The 16,232-nt window shown below is 50.2% G+C and overlaps 8 protein-coding genes across 8 annotated transcripts; 4 read left to right on the top strand and 4 right to left on the bottom strand.

The window, feature by feature from the left end:
• Positions 1-634: 634 nt before the first annotated feature.
• On the bottom strand, positions 635-2,208 carry GCG54_00011076 (Succinate--CoA ligase [ADP-forming] subunit beta; the record flags this gene model as incomplete). The annotated part of the gene is made up of 5 exons (XM_045410986.1): positions 2,142-2,208; positions 1,991-2,059; positions 956-1,931; positions 779-900; positions 635-724 (listed from the first exon to the last, which is right to left on the bottom strand). Exons 1-5 carry the CDS (start codon positions 2,187-2,189, stop codon positions 635-637), a joined length of 1,305 nt encoding a protein of 434 aa, XP_045268044.1. The 5' UTR covers positions 2,190-2,208.
• Positions 2,209-3,078: 870 nt separating this feature from the next.
• On the bottom strand, positions 3,079-5,610 carry GCG54_00011075 (uncharacterized protein; the record flags this gene model as incomplete). The annotated part of the gene is given in 5 exon segments (XM_045410985.1): positions 3,079-3,223; positions 3,242-3,767; positions 3,827-4,335; positions 4,393-5,138; positions 5,374-5,610. The coding sequence occupies 5 exon segments, from the start codon at positions 5,608-5,610 to the stop codon at positions 3,079-3,081; spliced, it is 2,163 nt and encodes a 720-aa protein (XP_045268043.1).
• A 1,451-nt stretch (positions 5,611-7,061) lies between these two features.
• GCG54_00011074 (uncharacterized protein) lies at positions 7,062-8,003 on the top strand (the record flags this gene model as incomplete). The annotated part of the gene is made up of 1 exon (XM_045410984.1): positions 7,062-8,003. One exon carries the CDS (start codon positions 7,062-7,064, stop codon positions 8,001-8,003), a length of 942 nt encoding a protein of 313 aa, XP_045268042.1.
• Positions 8,004-8,242: 239 nt separating this feature from the next.
• On the top strand, positions 8,243-9,961 carry GCG54_00011073 (uncharacterized protein; the record flags this gene model as incomplete). The annotated part of the gene is made up of 2 exons (XM_045410983.1): positions 8,243-9,732; positions 9,781-9,961. The coding sequence occupies 2 exons, from the start codon at positions 8,243-8,245 to the stop codon at positions 9,959-9,961; spliced, it is 1,671 nt and encodes a 556-aa protein (XP_045268041.1).
• Positions 9,962-10,286: 325 nt separating this feature from the next.
• GCG54_00011072 (uncharacterized protein) lies at positions 10,287-11,497 on the bottom strand (the record flags this gene model as incomplete). Its single annotated transcript, XM_045410982.1, has 5 exons — positions 10,287-10,439; positions 10,498-10,580; positions 10,642-11,093; positions 11,152-11,211; positions 11,265-11,497. The coding sequence occupies 5 exons, from the start codon at positions 11,495-11,497 to the stop codon at positions 10,287-10,289; spliced, it is 981 nt and encodes a 326-aa protein (XP_045268040.1).
• A 474-nt stretch (positions 11,498-11,971) lies between these two features.
• On the top strand, positions 11,972-13,642 carry GCG54_00011071 (Lactose permease; the record flags this gene model as incomplete). Its single annotated transcript, XM_045410981.1, has 3 exons — positions 11,972-12,167; positions 12,224-12,525; positions 12,575-13,642. 3 exons carry the CDS (start codon positions 11,972-11,974, stop codon positions 13,640-13,642), a joined length of 1,566 nt encoding a protein of 521 aa, XP_045268039.1.
• A 659-nt stretch (positions 13,643-14,301) lies between these two features.
• GCG54_00011070 (4-formylbenzenesulfonate dehydrogenase TsaC1/TsaC2) lies at positions 14,302-15,336 on the top strand (the record flags this gene model as incomplete). The annotated part of the gene is made up of 5 exons (XM_045410980.1): positions 14,302-14,353; positions 14,402-14,649; positions 14,732-14,935; positions 14,998-15,080; positions 15,153-15,336. 5 exons carry the CDS (start codon positions 14,302-14,304, stop codon positions 15,334-15,336), a joined length of 771 nt encoding a protein of 256 aa, XP_045268038.1.
• Positions 15,337-15,667: 331 nt separating this feature from the next.
• On the bottom strand, positions 15,668-16,023 carry GCG54_00011069 (uncharacterized protein; the record flags this gene model as incomplete). Its single annotated transcript, XM_045410979.1, has 2 exons — positions 15,668-15,688; positions 15,742-16,023. The coding sequence occupies 2 exons, from the start codon at positions 16,021-16,023 to the stop codon at positions 15,668-15,670; spliced, it is 303 nt and encodes a 100-aa protein (XP_045268037.1).
• Positions 16,024-16,232: the final 209 nt, after the last annotated feature.

Below are 16,232 nucleotides of genomic sequence, written 5' to 3'. Positions count from 1 at the left end.
TTAGAAGCTCAGCTCGCCCCCTCCTTCGAGCCACCGGGAGCTAAAAGTCGGGATGTCCTCCCGGCTGCACAACATCACCGGTCGAGTCCTTGTTACCGCTGGCAGTTGTGTGGTACACCATCCAAAAGAGGATCGAGGTCCGGCCGCCAGCCAACTCAATTCCGACGTCTCAGGCAGGTTGGAGGCTGAGAAGCATTAGTGTTGGAAGAGTTTTGACGCCACTGACCATCAGTTGCAATCCGAGTCGCCGGCCACCCTGCGACGACGCGATATCATGCGCGTGCATGGTGATGCCCAAATGATAAGCTGGCATTAGTTCTGCGGCCTGCCACTCCACGTCATGAACAATTCTTGGACACTCAGAGACCTCGTGGGATTGATGAGAGATTTTTGGGCTGGGACTACTCGGATGTGAGCATGTTTCCGCGAAGCCACCGTCGAAGTCACATCGGACGGTAGCCTGCATAGCCGCGTCGCGGCTAGGAACGCCACGAGGTGGTTGAATGCAAGACGTGTAAAACTTTTCAAGACAAAAACGTCGGCGCCCGCTGTGGAAAATTGGAGAAAATGTGTCAAATTCTAGCCATCTCAGACAGGACATGTTTCCCTCCAGTGGCTCTGACATCGCCGAAATCTAAGTTGCGGATCTAGCCAGCTCTACGGCCTTCTGTGCTGCCTTGCCGAAATCTGCCTCTGTGTGCAGTCCCAGTTTCGCTTCTTCCAGCTGCAGGAATTTGTTATAAATGCAGCGATCGCTTTGGGATTTCTTACGACTCACCATCTTCAGGCCCAGCTCGGAGTTTGTACCCTGAAGCCGCACGACCATGGGCACCTTCAATGGACCCAACTCGGTCGCGGCGCCAATGATTGACTCCGCAATCATGTCACCTCGGGTGATTCCTTCAGGGGTCTTGATCAACCACGTGAACGCTTGACAGAATTTGCTTCAACTTACCGCCGTATATGTTGACCAGGATCGTCTTGACTCTGGTATCCCGCAGGATGATCTCAAATGCCTTCACCATTGTTTCCTTAGTTGCCTGGCCACCGGCGTCCAGAAAGTTCGCGCTGGCACCGCCATGAAGAGCGATGGCATCGTTGGTGGTCATCGCGAGCCCAGCGCCGTTGACCACGTTGCCGATGTTACCGTCCATCTTAACGTACACCAAACCGTATTTCTCCGCCTCCGCCTCTTCGGCATTGTCATGCGCCCTATCTCTCAGAGCGAAGATGTCCTCTTGTCTCTTACTAGCTGCATCGTCTATGGTGATCTTGGTGTCGACACAGGTAATCGTCTCATCAATGGCGTTGATGATAGGGTAGACTTCGAGCGAAGTGACGTCTTTGCTCTTGAAAACCTGGAACAACCCCCGAAGGACGCTCTTCAGGTTCTCCTTTTCTGCAGGGCTTGCGTGGAGAACTTTGGAGACTTGGTCGACAACTTCTGAAGTGATCCCCTCAGTCAACCCGAACTTTGTTGTACGGAGTCTCTCAGGTGCTTCTTGGTCCAAGGCTTCCCTGCCAGTACGCGATGCGATAATGACTGGACAGTATCTTTCTCGGTCAAACGTGATTGTCAGGTGCCATTTACAACGGCTTTTAATCATCTCTGTGACGTAAACCTTTTCAACAAGGACACCGTCGCTCGTATCTGTTGTCCTGAAACGGCGCCCGAGCATGCTTTTGGACATGTCTATTGCCTCCTCGGCACTCCGGGCTCTCTTAAATCTCCCTGTAAGGCCATCTTCAAACACACCCTGAGCCTGATAGCTTTGGGGGAGTTGGGCCTTGATGATGCATGGTACACCTGAAATAGTCAAGTCAGCACAGCCACCGAAATAATGCTTGTGAATGTTACCTAGCTCTGAGTATATTGATTCCACTTCGGCTGGAGTTGCTGCTAGTCTGCCTCTTGGTACCGGGACGTCAAACTGAAATGAATGTATGAGCAGTGAACTTTGAAAGGTGTGCACTTTAGTTTACTGCGAACCTCCGCCAGAATGCTCCGAGCTTGGGGCTCATGTAAAGTCAGGCGTCTCAATTGCTGCCGTGAAAGCACCTAAGATGAAGAAGGAACGTCAGCTTCGGATTCTCCCAAAGCCCAACAAATGATTTACGCTTCAAAAGCACCGTACACTCACCTGGACTTGGCTTCTCCAGAGCTTCGATGTCAAACTCGGGGAAAACATGGCCACAAAAAGCGCCAATCTGTTGCGCTGTAAACCACTCAAGCACGGCTGCGATTGACAAAGTAGCCTTGGGTTGCCGATTGGGGGGTACTGGACGAGTGCTATTGATGACCGAAGTAGTGTAGGTAAGATAACCGATAGCAATGGAGGTGGCATGATCTCGTGCGTCATCGAGGAGGGGCCGCCAATAGGTCAGGGGGAAGATAACCGAACCGTCGCTAGGCCCGTCCGGCTCCAGCCGGGCTCGGCTAACTATGACGGCTACATGCACGCATCACGAATGAATTTCTGACCCTTTCGATCAAAATTACAGACGTATCGCAGCGCTTAAAAAAACAAAAAACAACACAGACGAAGTAAGATAAACATCCACCTACAATGATATCAACTTCCTCCTAAAGGACGAATGAGATCTTGCTGGGGGGAGAAAAAAAAAAAAAGGGCGTTGGCAGGTTCGCGGTACTCTTTGGTTCAGGGTCAACCTAGTGACAACCAAGACCAATGGTTTGCAGAACAATCCAAGAGGAATAGTAGGCAAAACACACCGACTAAACGAGAGAGAGATCGCCAAAATCAGGCGTTGGGAGACTAAAAGGAAACTTTGCAGCGTTTCTTAGTGCTTGGGTTTGGCAAATGCATCAAGGTGGGGACAAATCATGTTCAATACAGAACGTTTGTTTCCTTCTCATGACTTCTAATGCGCGCGACCCTAAGCTCTTCGTATAAATGATTGACATGACATCTCTAAATACCGTTTCTCCTGCTTCTAAATCTATCACAAAATGGGTGAGCCTATGCCCTCATGTTCCCATCATATCCATGGCGACAGCTTCCAATTCAGTTGTTGGATGGCACATCAACCGATATTTGATACCGCGACAGAGAAGATCTAGTTTGTGGATAAAGGCCACTCATTCGCGACTGCGGAGCCTTGTGCAGCAGGAGTGGGTGTGGCGTCACCTTGGCCCGCGGGAGTTGCCTCTGCTTCCGTCCTCTGAGGCGTAGTCCTCGAAGCCAGCTCAAAATGAGCCCTCCTTAGAAGACGTTCTCACTCTCTCCAATTCTCCCATTCGTCAAATGCATCTTCATCTTCATCTCCGTCAAAAGGCTCATCATCCTGCTCAAAGTCGGTCCCATTGTCTCGGCGACTCTCTTCAAGCAACATCCTCCGTTTCTTAGGTTTGGGGTTGCCGGGAAGCACGCCACGGTAGTCTTTCGGAATTTCGCCCTCCTTATCGCCCATCTTGATCCTTTTCTTCGTGTCCCAAACGTTGAGGTCGACCTTGCTGAACGGGTGTGGGGGACTTCCACCATGTTTTGCCAAGGCATTCTTCAACGCCTGAAGGTCGGGCAACCCCCTGTAACTTTTGGTGTGTTTTGCCAAGTCCGGGTGCTGACCTTGGCTGTAAAACTCATCCGCTGTGTTAAGGACCCAGCCTGGGTCATCTGGAACCAGATCCTTTGGCCAACAAGGGTTCTCCTTCAAACCGTACCAGTCGGTGTCCTTTTCCAGTCCATCCCAGTCGTCTATGGAGAAGATCGCCCTGGGAGTCTGGACAGACACTGTCGTGATTCGAGCTTTGAGTAATTGAGTCAGCCTGGCGGACGAACTAAGCTAGAATGATGGAGAGACTTACTCATTGTCTTGTCTTTTCCTGTAATTACTTTGACTTTCTCGTTGATGGTGCTGATCAGGTTGTCTCTGACGTAAAGGGTTTCCGGTCCATTTTGCACGACTTTGGTCGACATGGCACTGTGTTTGGAGCAAAAGTTGCCCCACAGATTGCCGGCTCCTCGATTGTGTTGGTAGGGAATGAATCGAATTCGTTGTATCATACCTTTCGGGTGCGCCACTTTGTCTTTAGGCCAGAAGTTTCGTGGAGGCCACTCATCCCTATCACAACCGTCGGCATCCTCATGACCGAATCTGTTGACCTTCGGGTTGCCATTGGCGTCTAACCGGACGACCCGTGGAACCCATCCATTTGCCCAGGGCCACACCCAGTGCTCATCAGTCTTTCTGAGAGGCCCGATGGCCGCAGAACCCCAAAGCTTTGTGGCATCGCCCGTCTTCGCCGTATCGGAGGTGGCTCCACAAGTACATTCGGTCATAGACCTGGTAGCCTTATGAACGTCCATCATTGACCTGATTTCACATCAGTCATGGCGTACTTGAAGGGAAGAAGCGAGTTGGAATGCTCACGAGTAGTGGTAACAGGCCTGTTCCCATTCCTTTTTGCACTTTATGCCGGTGATTTTGGTTTCGTAGAAGCCGATGTCCTTCTCTGTTTCGGTGATCAGTACCCGGGTGTGCTTTCCACAGTCTTCAGTTGTCGTTCGTGGATCACCGAGTTTTCCTTCCCACAAGTTGTTGTTTCCGTTAGCTCGACGGACTTTGAGTTGACAAGCATCGTTCGAACTGCTTGCCGGTGGATGATTCGTCTTGTCCGCAGCCTTCGATGATGGCCTGGCTGTATTCGGAGGATCGGGCTTTGGATCCGACTTCTTACAACTAGACTTAGCCTTCTTGTGGCAGCCAGTGCTGCGACCCATAGAGTCAGGCATGTTCAGAAGGGCACCGAACAAGTCAAATTGCCAATCGTTCACACCGCAGGCAGGACCGACCCAATCGCCAAAAAAGGAGCTTGCCTCTAGCCCATTCTCGAAGAATGTCTTGGCGCCTTGCACTGCTGCCTTTGCTCCTTGAGCGACGGCACCGGTGGGGATGAATGAGATGCCGTAGGTGAGGATAGAATTGAATGCCTCGAGCATCCCTAAACAAATGTATTTGTCCAGATCAGCCAGGCCTTCCATCACAACGTCAAGAAGAGCCTCCGCTAGTTCAAAGTCGCAGACACACTTGCCAGGTGTCCAGATGTTGCCATCATTGTCCCTATATTGTGGTTGAATTTTGTTCAGTGGTATGTCTTGAAAGGCGCTGCCGTCGCACTGTGGATTACGCATCATTAGTCTTTGGTTTTAACGAAACGTCTTTAAGCGCATGCGCGAATTCAACAGTCGCTGGGGAAATGGAACAGAAACGTTTTGTCAAGAGTTGAAATAGTGATGATGAGGAGATCAGACGTCAGCTCAGCCTCGTGCAGGAAGCGCCGAGGTGGTACTCAGGAACAAAAGATCGTTGGCGTAGAAAGAAAGGAACATAGATATGCGCAAGATCACTTACTCCGTAATTGCCTTCCTTGCCTCCTTGCCCTCGGCAGTAGACCTTACACGGAGCTTTCGACTTTTCCACATTCTTCTTCTCCGTCAGGTAATGGAAACAGTTCCCCGAGGATTCGAATGCGGCTATATAGGACTTGTCGTTGTCTTCGCGGCGTTCGACGGAAAAGCTGGATGTTGCAATAGCAGCCACTACAAAACTGCTACTCAAAAACAGAAGCAGTGACTGGATGGACCTCATCATGGGCCAGCAGGATAATGTCTAGCAAAGAGGATCGGCAGTCCAACAGAGAACGGAATTCAAAGATGGAACTTTTTGCGTCACAGTTGTCTGGATTTTGAGAGGTGAGTACTTCTATAGAATGATGCGCTGCGTGGTTTTATTTGCGATCTTCTCTAATATTGCTATTCAAAATTATCGACATCTTTAAACCTGGAAGCCGTGAGCAACCACTGAAAGTGGGATCTGGGTCTGAAAGATGCTCAAGCCCCCATCACCGCCCCTGATTCTTTTTGTTGTTCCAACCGTTGGGGGCATATCACACTGAAATTCAGGCTTACCCTGCATGATGCTGGCGTATTCTCCAGATGGTGCGCACTGAGGACGACATGGTAAAGTTGGGTGAAGCTTGCAAACGACCCATAAGCGACGCCCAATCAAGGTATTGCCCCTCCAACACCGCATACAGATTTCGGCGAAAAGGCTTCTTTGAGACTGTCAAGATCACCATATTAAGTATTTTGTGAGGTCTCGACCAGAAAGCCCTCACTTGTGGCTTAACCCAAAACCACACAAGAACTTGCGTGAATGGTGAGGGCTCGTTGATTCATGTCCTCCTTTCGGTGTAGATGCTTGACAGAGTGTGTTGCCGATCCACAAGGTACATACAGACAATAGATTGTCGACTCTGACAGCTTGAACTATGTTCCGGCATAGCGACGTTAAGCACAATGACTGAGAGTTCCCGGGCGATGACCGTCTCAGTTTCACTTGGCCGACGTGGTTGATATATCAGTACCCGCGGCTCACCATGGTGTGTCTGCCGAATGTAATACTTGGCAGTCAAAGCGGTCAACTGCTGAAAATAGAATTTCTTGGGTTTCATTTCAAAGCCTTTGAGCATCCCATGCTTCTATTCCGGCCTGTGTTGGATCCCTTTGCAGGTGCCTTTATCGGTCAGAGCCAGTTCTATCGTTCGTCGAGGAACGTTGGCATTACCCAACTTGGTTGTCACCCACCAAGTTCCAACCTGTATGAGGTCTCAGCGAAACGATGACTTGTCACATATCATTGTGGAGCGGAGCGCGCGATTGCCGCGGAGTCCATGCAGATAAGATCAACGTAGCACGGTACTTTTGTTGGGTAAACCATCGGTGAACGCTCTCGGGGGGCTATCTTGGCGATGTAAAGTAAAGGGGGCATCACAGCCCCCACTGATTCGCGCGGGGGGCTTGGGAAATGGAACCAACAGCACACCTCATGTACAAGGTACGTACAGATACCTAGTGTGCGACGAGGACAGCAACGTCCAACCCAGTTTAATTAAAATAGCTCGATTAATTCTCCTCGGCCAAAACTTCTCCATCAGCAACTACTCCAGTCAGGAACGAGACTTTACACATCCCCCCCCTCTTTCCTATTCTTTCATACGTTCATCATTGATCAAATTCCTTGGTGGCCATCGTTTCGAAATGCTGCCTGTTAGGCTTGCACCCGAAGCTGAGCCTGTACCGTCCCCTGGCGAGGACTACGCCTACTCGCATGAAACTGCGGTGGCAGCCATCAAGTCCTACTATGAGTTTATAGACAGGATGCATCCCAACGAAACTGCCTTGGAATACCCACCGGCCAATGGCTGGCCTCAGATCACTCAGGAATCTTTTGCAAGCTTAGGGAAAACTCACGATGTTATCGAACTGCTGCGCCATATCCCCTACTTTGCCGACGATGAGATCGAAATCTTGGCTTCCACAAAACCACGGAACTTCATCGACCCTCAGCTCTGCGAAATGATTCATGAGGCAAGCGAGAGGCTTCGTTCCAAGTTGGCGCTTGAGGAAACAGGAAATCAGAGCAAGATCCGGGAAAATATTACAAAGGACGAAGATGGATTCCCCTGCAGCATGATTCTTTTGGCTATAGGCGAGGAATACGGATTCAAGGTGTATCTTGACACAACCTTCGGCCTCATCATCCTCACTATGAATGGCGGAAACTTTCCCAACTGCCAGCCCAAGATCAAAGGCGACATGTCAAACCCTTACATCGACTGGGATGCGGTAGAAGCGCAACACCAGAGAATGCTAGAAGGATCTGTGGATGAGGAGGACGATGAAGATGATATTGGTCAAAATGACTGGAGAACAACCAAGTCACAGGCATTTCGAATCGACAGTTTCTTCAACATGTGTCGAGACCAATGGAGACTCATGAACTTCATGCCCATATTGGAGGACCCTGGTCGCGTGGCTATGCTCGAGCATGCTAATCCGTCAGAAGACGAGCTTGTGAGACAAAACATCCTTAAAGCGGTTGGCTGGACCGAACTCGAGGGCAATGTCGAGGTGAAGTGGGATAAGGTATCGGCTCAGAAACGCATGATAGAATATTTCGGCGATTGGGGTCCTGTTTGACTCTTTCCATTTCCCCTCTTTGTGTTAGATGCAGAAAACATCCAAAAGCCTCCAAGTAGCTGAATCCGTGACTAGTGATCATGCCAAAATCTCGGACTTTACCACTGCAGGCGCACTGCTTCACGTGACCATCAATTGATATACAGGATCACGTGAAACTCCGCTTCTAATTGATGGAGTCGTTTTATTATTTGGACCCCTTGGCCGGAACCAAGCAAAAATGGATCTTCTGCAACATCATGTTAACGAACATTCGCACCACCCAAAGGCCCCCAAGGGCATGCATGGGTTGCTCGAAGCGCAGAGTAAAATGCGACAAACGGCTGCCGTGCCAACAATGCGTTGATAGAGGACAAGCACACCAGTGTAGTCGCGAGCCAGTCCGGGTGAGGGGTAATGTGGTAGGAAATTCAAGGTCAAATGGCGTCGGCAACCGGAACTACGCCGACATTTTGCATCAAAATGCAGTCCTTCGCGCGCTACTTGCTGGTCAAAATTCCCGAGCAGTTGTGGGCGCTCTTGATACAAACGCACAAGATTCTCAGAAGCTACGCGAACATGGAACAAGTCATACTGAGAAAATAGAACGGCGCCTCTTTGACGAGATTGGGATGTCATCACAGCCACGGACTGTGTTTGACTTGAAAGACATCATTTTGCCATCTGAACATTTCAGTCGGAGCATGATCGAAAACGCGTTTCAGTGGACTTTCTGGCTTCATTTTGCGCTCTTCATTCCCAAATTTCGGCAGGAACACGAAGAGCTTTTGGATCGGTTGCGAGCGAAGCACTGTCTTGCAGAGATGGATCCAGCGTGGATGGCAATCTACTTCAGCGTCCTGGCCTCCACGCTCATGTTTATGGACGAAAAGGAAACCTGCGACAAGCGACCAGCTGGTGTAAACTTCACCGGACTGCTTCGAACCTGGTATGAGTCCGCATTGTTGTTCCTCGATAGGGCCGACTACACGAAGAGACCAGACGTGCGCACTCCCCAGGCGATCGCTATTCTTCATATCGTATTCAACAATGTAGGAGATGTGCATCGCCACCAAAACATGTGGGCAGTTGCAATACGTCAAGCCCAACAGCTGGGATTGGGCTTGGAAGAAGACAATCCAGCCGAATCGTTTTGTGAGCAGCAGATACGACGAAGGCTTTGGTGGACCTTGGCAATCTGTGAATGGTTACCCGTTCCTCATAGAGTTCCATGCTTACACAACTTTGAATTTTCATGCAAGCTTCCAGACGAGGTTGACGATGAAGAGCTCGAAACCGTCACAGGAAGTTCCAGGCTTTTGCGATCCAAGCCTCGACCTGTGAGATACCATATCGCTATGGCGCAGGTATCCAAAATCTACTATCAGCTTCGCCATGTGCTCAGACTGCAGGAGTGGGAGACGGAAGATGTGGCACGGTTCGTCTTCGACGCGGATGAGCAGCTGGCAAACCTCATAAACGACCTACCCTCATATCTGCAATCTGACGAGAAGATTACGTCTGCCACCGAGGCACGAGACCGCCAATATCCGTTCATCCCTTGGCAGAAGAAGAGCTTGGCAAAGGTTCTTCTTTACTATCGAATGACAATCAGCAGTCAGCTTCAGGAACATTGGCTAGACGGGTCAACTGACGGAGCTCGGACGCGAGCTATCTGCATGTCTTCAGCTCGAGGGTTAATTCACTCGACACTTACGGAGACTGTGGATGCATCCAAACTGCGACCCTGGTCAGTTTCAGGAAGGTCCAACTCAAGAAAAGTACTGACATTTTCGAGGGCAATCACCATGAATATCTTCGCTGCTTCAGCAGTCCTAGCGCTCGAATCTCTGCATACGGAGGAGGACTTCTCTACCGAAATACAACAAGGCCTGGATTTCCTGGAGATAGTCCAAGCCCAGAACCTCGTCGCCGAGAAATCGATAAAATTCTTGAAGGAGATCACTCAGCATCATTAGACAATGCTTATCAAATTTCATGGCACTATCCTTAACTTCCACAATGTTAGTCCAGGCATGCACGACATTTCCCTCAGGCTCATCATTGGTTTACTGCCTAACCTCACTGGCATAGCCGGTTCCGGGACAAAACAAACAATGCTATGTGTAAGGTCCTAGATATATACATCGGGTACATGAACGTGAATGCCGAGGTATCTAGCTTTCAAGAATTCAAAATATGTTATCTTCTACAGGTACATCTCAATTCACGATAAAGGGCTATTGATGAACTAATCAATCCCCAATATCAAATCTCGCTGAAAGTCTGTGGTTTCTCATTTCATCAGGAGGCATAAGGCATAACTCCTGCAAGCTTTAGCAACTTCTCAGATTCCACAGGCTCTTGAGACGGCCTGTCTCTTTTGTAGGTTTCTTGCTCCCCAAGTCTAATGACTTTTCTCTCGTCCCGGAAGATGTTCGCGTGAGGCCAGTGAGTCTAATAAGAGTTCTATTAGATGAAACTTCTCGAAATTAGGTTGTTCAACTTGACTCACGGTCCCCTTGCGATCCCTGAACAATTTCGCCTTCATCTCCAAGTCTTCGGCGCTGGCGTACGAAGCGGGAGAGTAGCACATATCTGTTGGACCACACGTCAGTAACTAGCTGCCGATGGATCCGGTTGCGCCTTTGAGTCTTACACAAAACAGAGCGGACAGCTTCACTCTCTGGCAAGCAGTTGTAATGAACAGTTCTGGAGTCCCACAGGATGAGATCGCCGGGCTCGGCGCACACTTTGACCGCCTCGCAACCTCTCTCCTTGAACCAGTCAACCTCTTCCGAGGTGAAGCCGAACCAGTCGGCCGGGCCCCAAGTCTCTCGCTCGGTGTCGTGGGTCTTGAAGAAGGCCTCGTTGAGTGCACTGGACCCCTTCAGGACGATTAGACCTCCGTCCTTGGGACCATTCGGGGCAAGATTGAGTATCCCTTGGACGCACTGTAGTCCCTTACGGAGAGGACTTTGATCGACGTGTGGCCAAGCACCGATGGGTTCTCGATCTTTCGCAGGAAGAGTCAAGTTTGCACCGTCGAAGGAGACGAGAAGGTCTTTGGTCTGCCAGAGCTTGGCGTAGGCATCGAGAATGGTAGGCTCCCTACAGTGAGGAGTCAGTCATTAGCAATTTTCCCCAGCGATGATTCACTATGGCTTACATGCGAGCTTCCCAGAAGAACTTCTCGTGGGCCACTGAATATGCATGATACATTCCACCCCTGTATTTGAATCAGTACTAGCCTGCAGTCAATGGCTTATGTTGGGAACAAACTTGATATGTGCCGGAAGGTTCTGCGGACCCCAAGTTGAGGGGTCGTCTTTCCGGAAGCCGTAAGGAAAGGTTTCGAGCCAGTCGAAGAGACCATCGAGGTAGTATCCTGCCCTTTCTGGTGAGATGACGCCCTTCAACACGACAAAGCCGTCATTGATGAGCTGATCTCTCCAGTCCCCGAAATTTGGAGAGGTGTCGAGTTGAGGCTCGGTTTCGTAACTGATACTGCCCATTTTGACGATGTTAGGGTGGACCCGGAATTGGAGAGGTAGGTAAGGTAGCTGATGGTAGACACAGACTTGCGGGGTTGGAGCAGAATGCCACTGCCGGCCGCTTTATGTATCCCCAACAGATTGAAGATACGCATCGCATCCATTCAACCAATCTTGTGTGTCATATGAAAGACCGGGTAGCATTTTCCACAGCCTGAATTGGGCATAGATTGTCTCCAGGCCGGACGATCTACGGGCGAAACCACATGTACTTTGGGGTTCCCTCCACGCAACGTTATCGCAAAGGCCGGGCGAGTCACGGGCGAGTTTTCGACAGACTGACCAATGAGAGCTCTGCAGATGATAATGCATTTCCATCAACAATTACCTGAACTTCGCAACGATCTATAAAGATGGTCCTCGTGCGTCACCTACCAACCATATTTATGATGTTGTCACGCCATCTCAGGCTTTCCCCATTTCTTCTCCGCATTCATGGCAAACCCTCCGACGGCCACAGCCGAGCCTGGCTTGCTAGATCTCACGAACACCCCCACATTGCCCTGGTGGAAGGACCAAGGCCTCAGAAAGCTCATCTTCTGGCAGACATGTATTCTGGCCGCGCAGATCACTGTCGGCTACGACGAGGTTATTGTCGGCTCTTTCCAGGCGCTGCAACCCTGGCAAGATGGTAAGCTGCCGCTTCTCTGTTCATCGTCTCTCCTGTTGCTAAACACACATGCACAGCCATGGGCAACCCATCTGCTGAGATTTTGGGCCTCATCACTTGCATGGTCTTTATAGGCGGCTTCTTCGGTGCGCTCCTTGCAGCGGCACCGGCAGATCGCTACGGCCGGCGTTTTGCCATTCAAATTGGATCGTTCCTGGGAGTCGTCGGATCAATCATGCAAGCTGCTTCGCCCAACCGAAGCGTGTTTATCGGAGGTCGCGCTGTGCTTGGTGTTGGTCTGTCTTTCACCACCACGGCTGGACCCAATCTGTTGACTGAGCTGGCCCACCCGCGGTTGCGTGGAAAGATGGCATCGATGGTAAGCGGATCTTCTGATGTGTGGCTACTGATCATGCTGACGAGATCAGTTCAACGTGCTCTGGTATCTAGGATCCATCATCGCATCATGGTTAACATTCGGAACGGGTCATCTCTCTTCGGAATGGTCATGGCGGATCCCTTCGATTGTTCAGAGTACCTTCCCGTTTCTCCTCATGATTGCCACCATCTTCATTCCAGAGTCGCCTCGTTGGCTTTGTTCTCGAGGGCGCCAAAATGAGGCGAAGGAGTTTCTGATCAAGTACCACGCCAACGGCAACGAGAGCGACCCTGTGATCGAGCTCGAGATGCACGAGATTGCTACAGCTCTGAACCTGGAGGAGCAGAGCAAGATGTACACCTGGTCCAACCTTCTCAAGTCCAAGGCCAACAGACGCCGCCTTGGAATCTGTCTCTCAGTGTCAGTTCTCACACTTTGGAACGGCCAAGGTGTTATTTCGTACTACTTCTCGCCCATACTGGACTCTGTCGGCATCACAAATACAACCCAGCAGACCGGCATCAACGGTGGCATGGCCATATGGAATCTCATCTGTTCCGTGACCGGAGCGCTTCTAGCCGACAAAATCGGTCGCCGGAGGCTATGGCTTATATCATTTGTTGGAATGATCTTCGCCAACGTGCCCCTGACCATCACAAGCGCCATGTATGCGAACCACGGCTATCAGGCCGCAGCCTACGGGACGGTCGTGTTTCTCTTCTTATACAATGCCGCTTTCAACATTGCATGCAACCCGTTGCTGTACTGCTACACTCCAGAAATCCTTCCGTACAGTATCCGCAGCAAGGGCCTGGCGCTGCAAGTGCTGTCGAGCCAGGTCATGCTGACGGTCAATCAGTACGTCAACCCTATTGCGTTAGAAAGGATCGGGTACTACTACTTCATTTTCTACCTTGGCATGTTATTCCTTGGCTTGGCTCTCATTTACTTCACTTTCCCTGAGACCAAAGGATACTCTCTGGAAGAGTTGGGTATGCTCTTCGACGATGGCTTCGACGTGCGACCATCGATACTCCATGGAAAGGATGTTGAAAATACTATTCATGTGGCCCAAGACGATGCGAGAAAAGATAATGTCAAGATCATCGAGAGTTGATGAAGGCATAAATAAGGATACCATAATGTTTGTTTACTCGGAGTTATTGCAATGTCTGTCTTGTATGCACGTGCGACTGCCTCCATCTGTTCTGGTGCGTCTCAGCTCGATTCTTCTCTCGGTCACAACTCACTGCAATCCCACTCCTCATCGACTTCAAGTTCATTGATGCTCACTGCCAAGCTTTCAAGCCGAGGTTCTACAACCACACTGAGACATTCAAACCTCCTTTCCCGTGTACTAGCTGCACGATGCAGCTTCTGGGACCCAGCTGTGCACTAACACGTCGATCTGCAGCAAAATAGTAAGTTTTCGCAACTCCAATCTCCAATAAAACGCCAAATCCAAGTCGCCGAGGCGCATGTAGCCGAACTGTAACGCGGAAGTCGTTGCCCGGGCTGCAAGTCCCCCGCACTCCCCCGCCTCGGTATGATGCAATGACACACAGCGTGTGGCAGTCAAAGCACTAGGCATGGCCGGCAAAAGACCCTTAAATAGGTGATGAACAAACGTGTCGTGACGGTCGAAGTGCGGGTGCTAACTTTCTTCGGATGATCACTCGAGAACCCTGAAGACCTAAACTCACATCAGCTACGTGATCGAGAACATAGCGCGGTATCGACAACATTTCATCGTCACAAACATTCAGCATAGGTATCATGTCGTCTTCGCAAGGGCCAAGACTAGCCGGCAAGGTTGCGGTTATCACCGGTACGCCATTCAATTCGATTCTTGGGTTCAACTGACACCTTTCCACAGGAGGTGGCCATGGGTTCGGTGAAGCAATTGCTCGCAGATTCGCATTGGAGGGAGCCAAGGTTCTTATTTCAGATATCAACGAGGCTGACGGACAGAGGGTGGCAAGCGACGCGCCCGATGCGATTTCCTTCTGCAAGGCAAACGTCACGGATGCCGGGGAGTGGGAGAAGTTGTTGGACACCGCACAGGAACGATACGGACGTATCGACATCTTGGTCAACAACGCAGGCACCACTTACAAAAACAAGGTCGGTCACCTCTCCGTCTCCTCCCTCAACTTTGAAGGGAGTTTGGGCGAGACAGAAAACGCTAAATCTAATCCTTGTGTAGCCAACGGCAGAGGTAACCGAGGCCGAATTCGACAGGGTTTTCAACGTCAACGTCAAGGGCATCTTCCTGGGTACGAATGCCCTGATGCCCCGACTTATCAAGCGGGGCAGTGGCGGCGTCATGCTCAACATCTCTTCGATTGGGTCGGTAAGACCTCGACCTGGATTGGTGTGGTATAATGCTTCCAAGGGCGCGGTGTCAAACGTACGTTGGTGTTGGTCTTTGTTGAGATCCACAGGGTTGCTAATCTACACGGTGCTCATCAGGCCACGAAAGGACTTGCGGCCGAGTACGGCCCTCATCAAATTCGCGTCAACTCCATTTGTCCTCTTCTGAGTGGCACTGGATTGTGAGTTCTTCTTTTCTTTTCGTCTTTTTTTCCCTTGTTCGATTTCGATGGACTGGGTGCTGACACGACTAGGTTCGAGCACTTCGCCGGGATGCCGGATACACCGGAGAATAGGAAGAACTTTATTGGCAACGTCCCACTAGGGCGTCTATGCGAATCTGAAGACGTCGCGAACACCTGCTTATTCTTGGCTTCTGACGAAGGCAAGTTCATCACTGGCATTAACATGGAGGTTGATGGAGGCAGGGCCGTTTAATTCTATGGGCATGAATGCACTCATGAGTTCCTAACGGTCATAGCTCGTGATATCTGTAGCAGCCCTGAATTATCAATGAATCATCCTCAATAATGCGCCTCTGATCCTCTCACAAGCACTGATCCCCTGTCTTGCACCTTGGACGGCGCAAATATACTGAGAATGAATAGTTTTCTGAAATTGGTTGCATTATTCTAGACCTCCATCCGAGTCTACCGAAGTCGAATTCCTTTGAACTCGATTTGTTCCCTTTGATATGTAGTAACAACAACTTTCACCCGAAGCTCTGATACAATTGCTTCAAGCTCGCGTCCAGGCTGAGTGGTATACTCTAAGAAGAGCAGCATTGCCACTAAGTAGCTATGTAAGCTGACGACGTGAACTAAGGGCGACACCTGTACTCACTTTCTGGTATCCTTTGCATTCGAATCGGTTGTTGCCCAGACCTGTAGCGCTTAACATCGTATTCTTCTCTATAACGAGATTCTTGAGGTCGGTTCTCATATCACAAGCCATAGCAGGGCCTCCATCAATAGAGCACGTCCCGGTCATAGTAGCTGTCCAAGTGTTCTCGTTCAGCGAACATACAGTCTGCCGGGCTTCAAGCTGCTCGGTGGGCAACCCTACGGCAGGCTGGGTCATAGCTGCGAAAGCAGCGGCTAAGCAAATGAGAGTGTGAGAAAGCATTGTTCAGAATGTATTGTGGTCGGCTGGAGGCGATATGTCAAGTGCGGTGTGTGAATGAAGTTCTTCTATAGAGATGACGAGACATATTCACTCCTTTAAATAGTCTTTACATCTTGCGGCTGCCTGGTGTTGGCAATAGAGCCGCCTGGATTGTAGTTCTAGCTGGTTTTAACTGCGAGTCATAATAAACCTTATATAGATTCAGATTT

Source organism: Colletotrichum gloeosporioides (assembly GCF_011800055.1).
Source record: "Colletotrichum gloeosporioides strain Lc1 chromosome Unknown consensus_17, whole genome shotgun sequence".
NCBI classification, from domain to species: Eukaryota; Fungi; Ascomycota; class Sordariomycetes; order Glomerellales; family Glomerellaceae; genus Colletotrichum; species Colletotrichum gloeosporioides.
The sequence above is the reverse complement of the archived record's forward strand: the minus strand, read 5'-3'. Positions and strand labels throughout refer to the sequence as shown.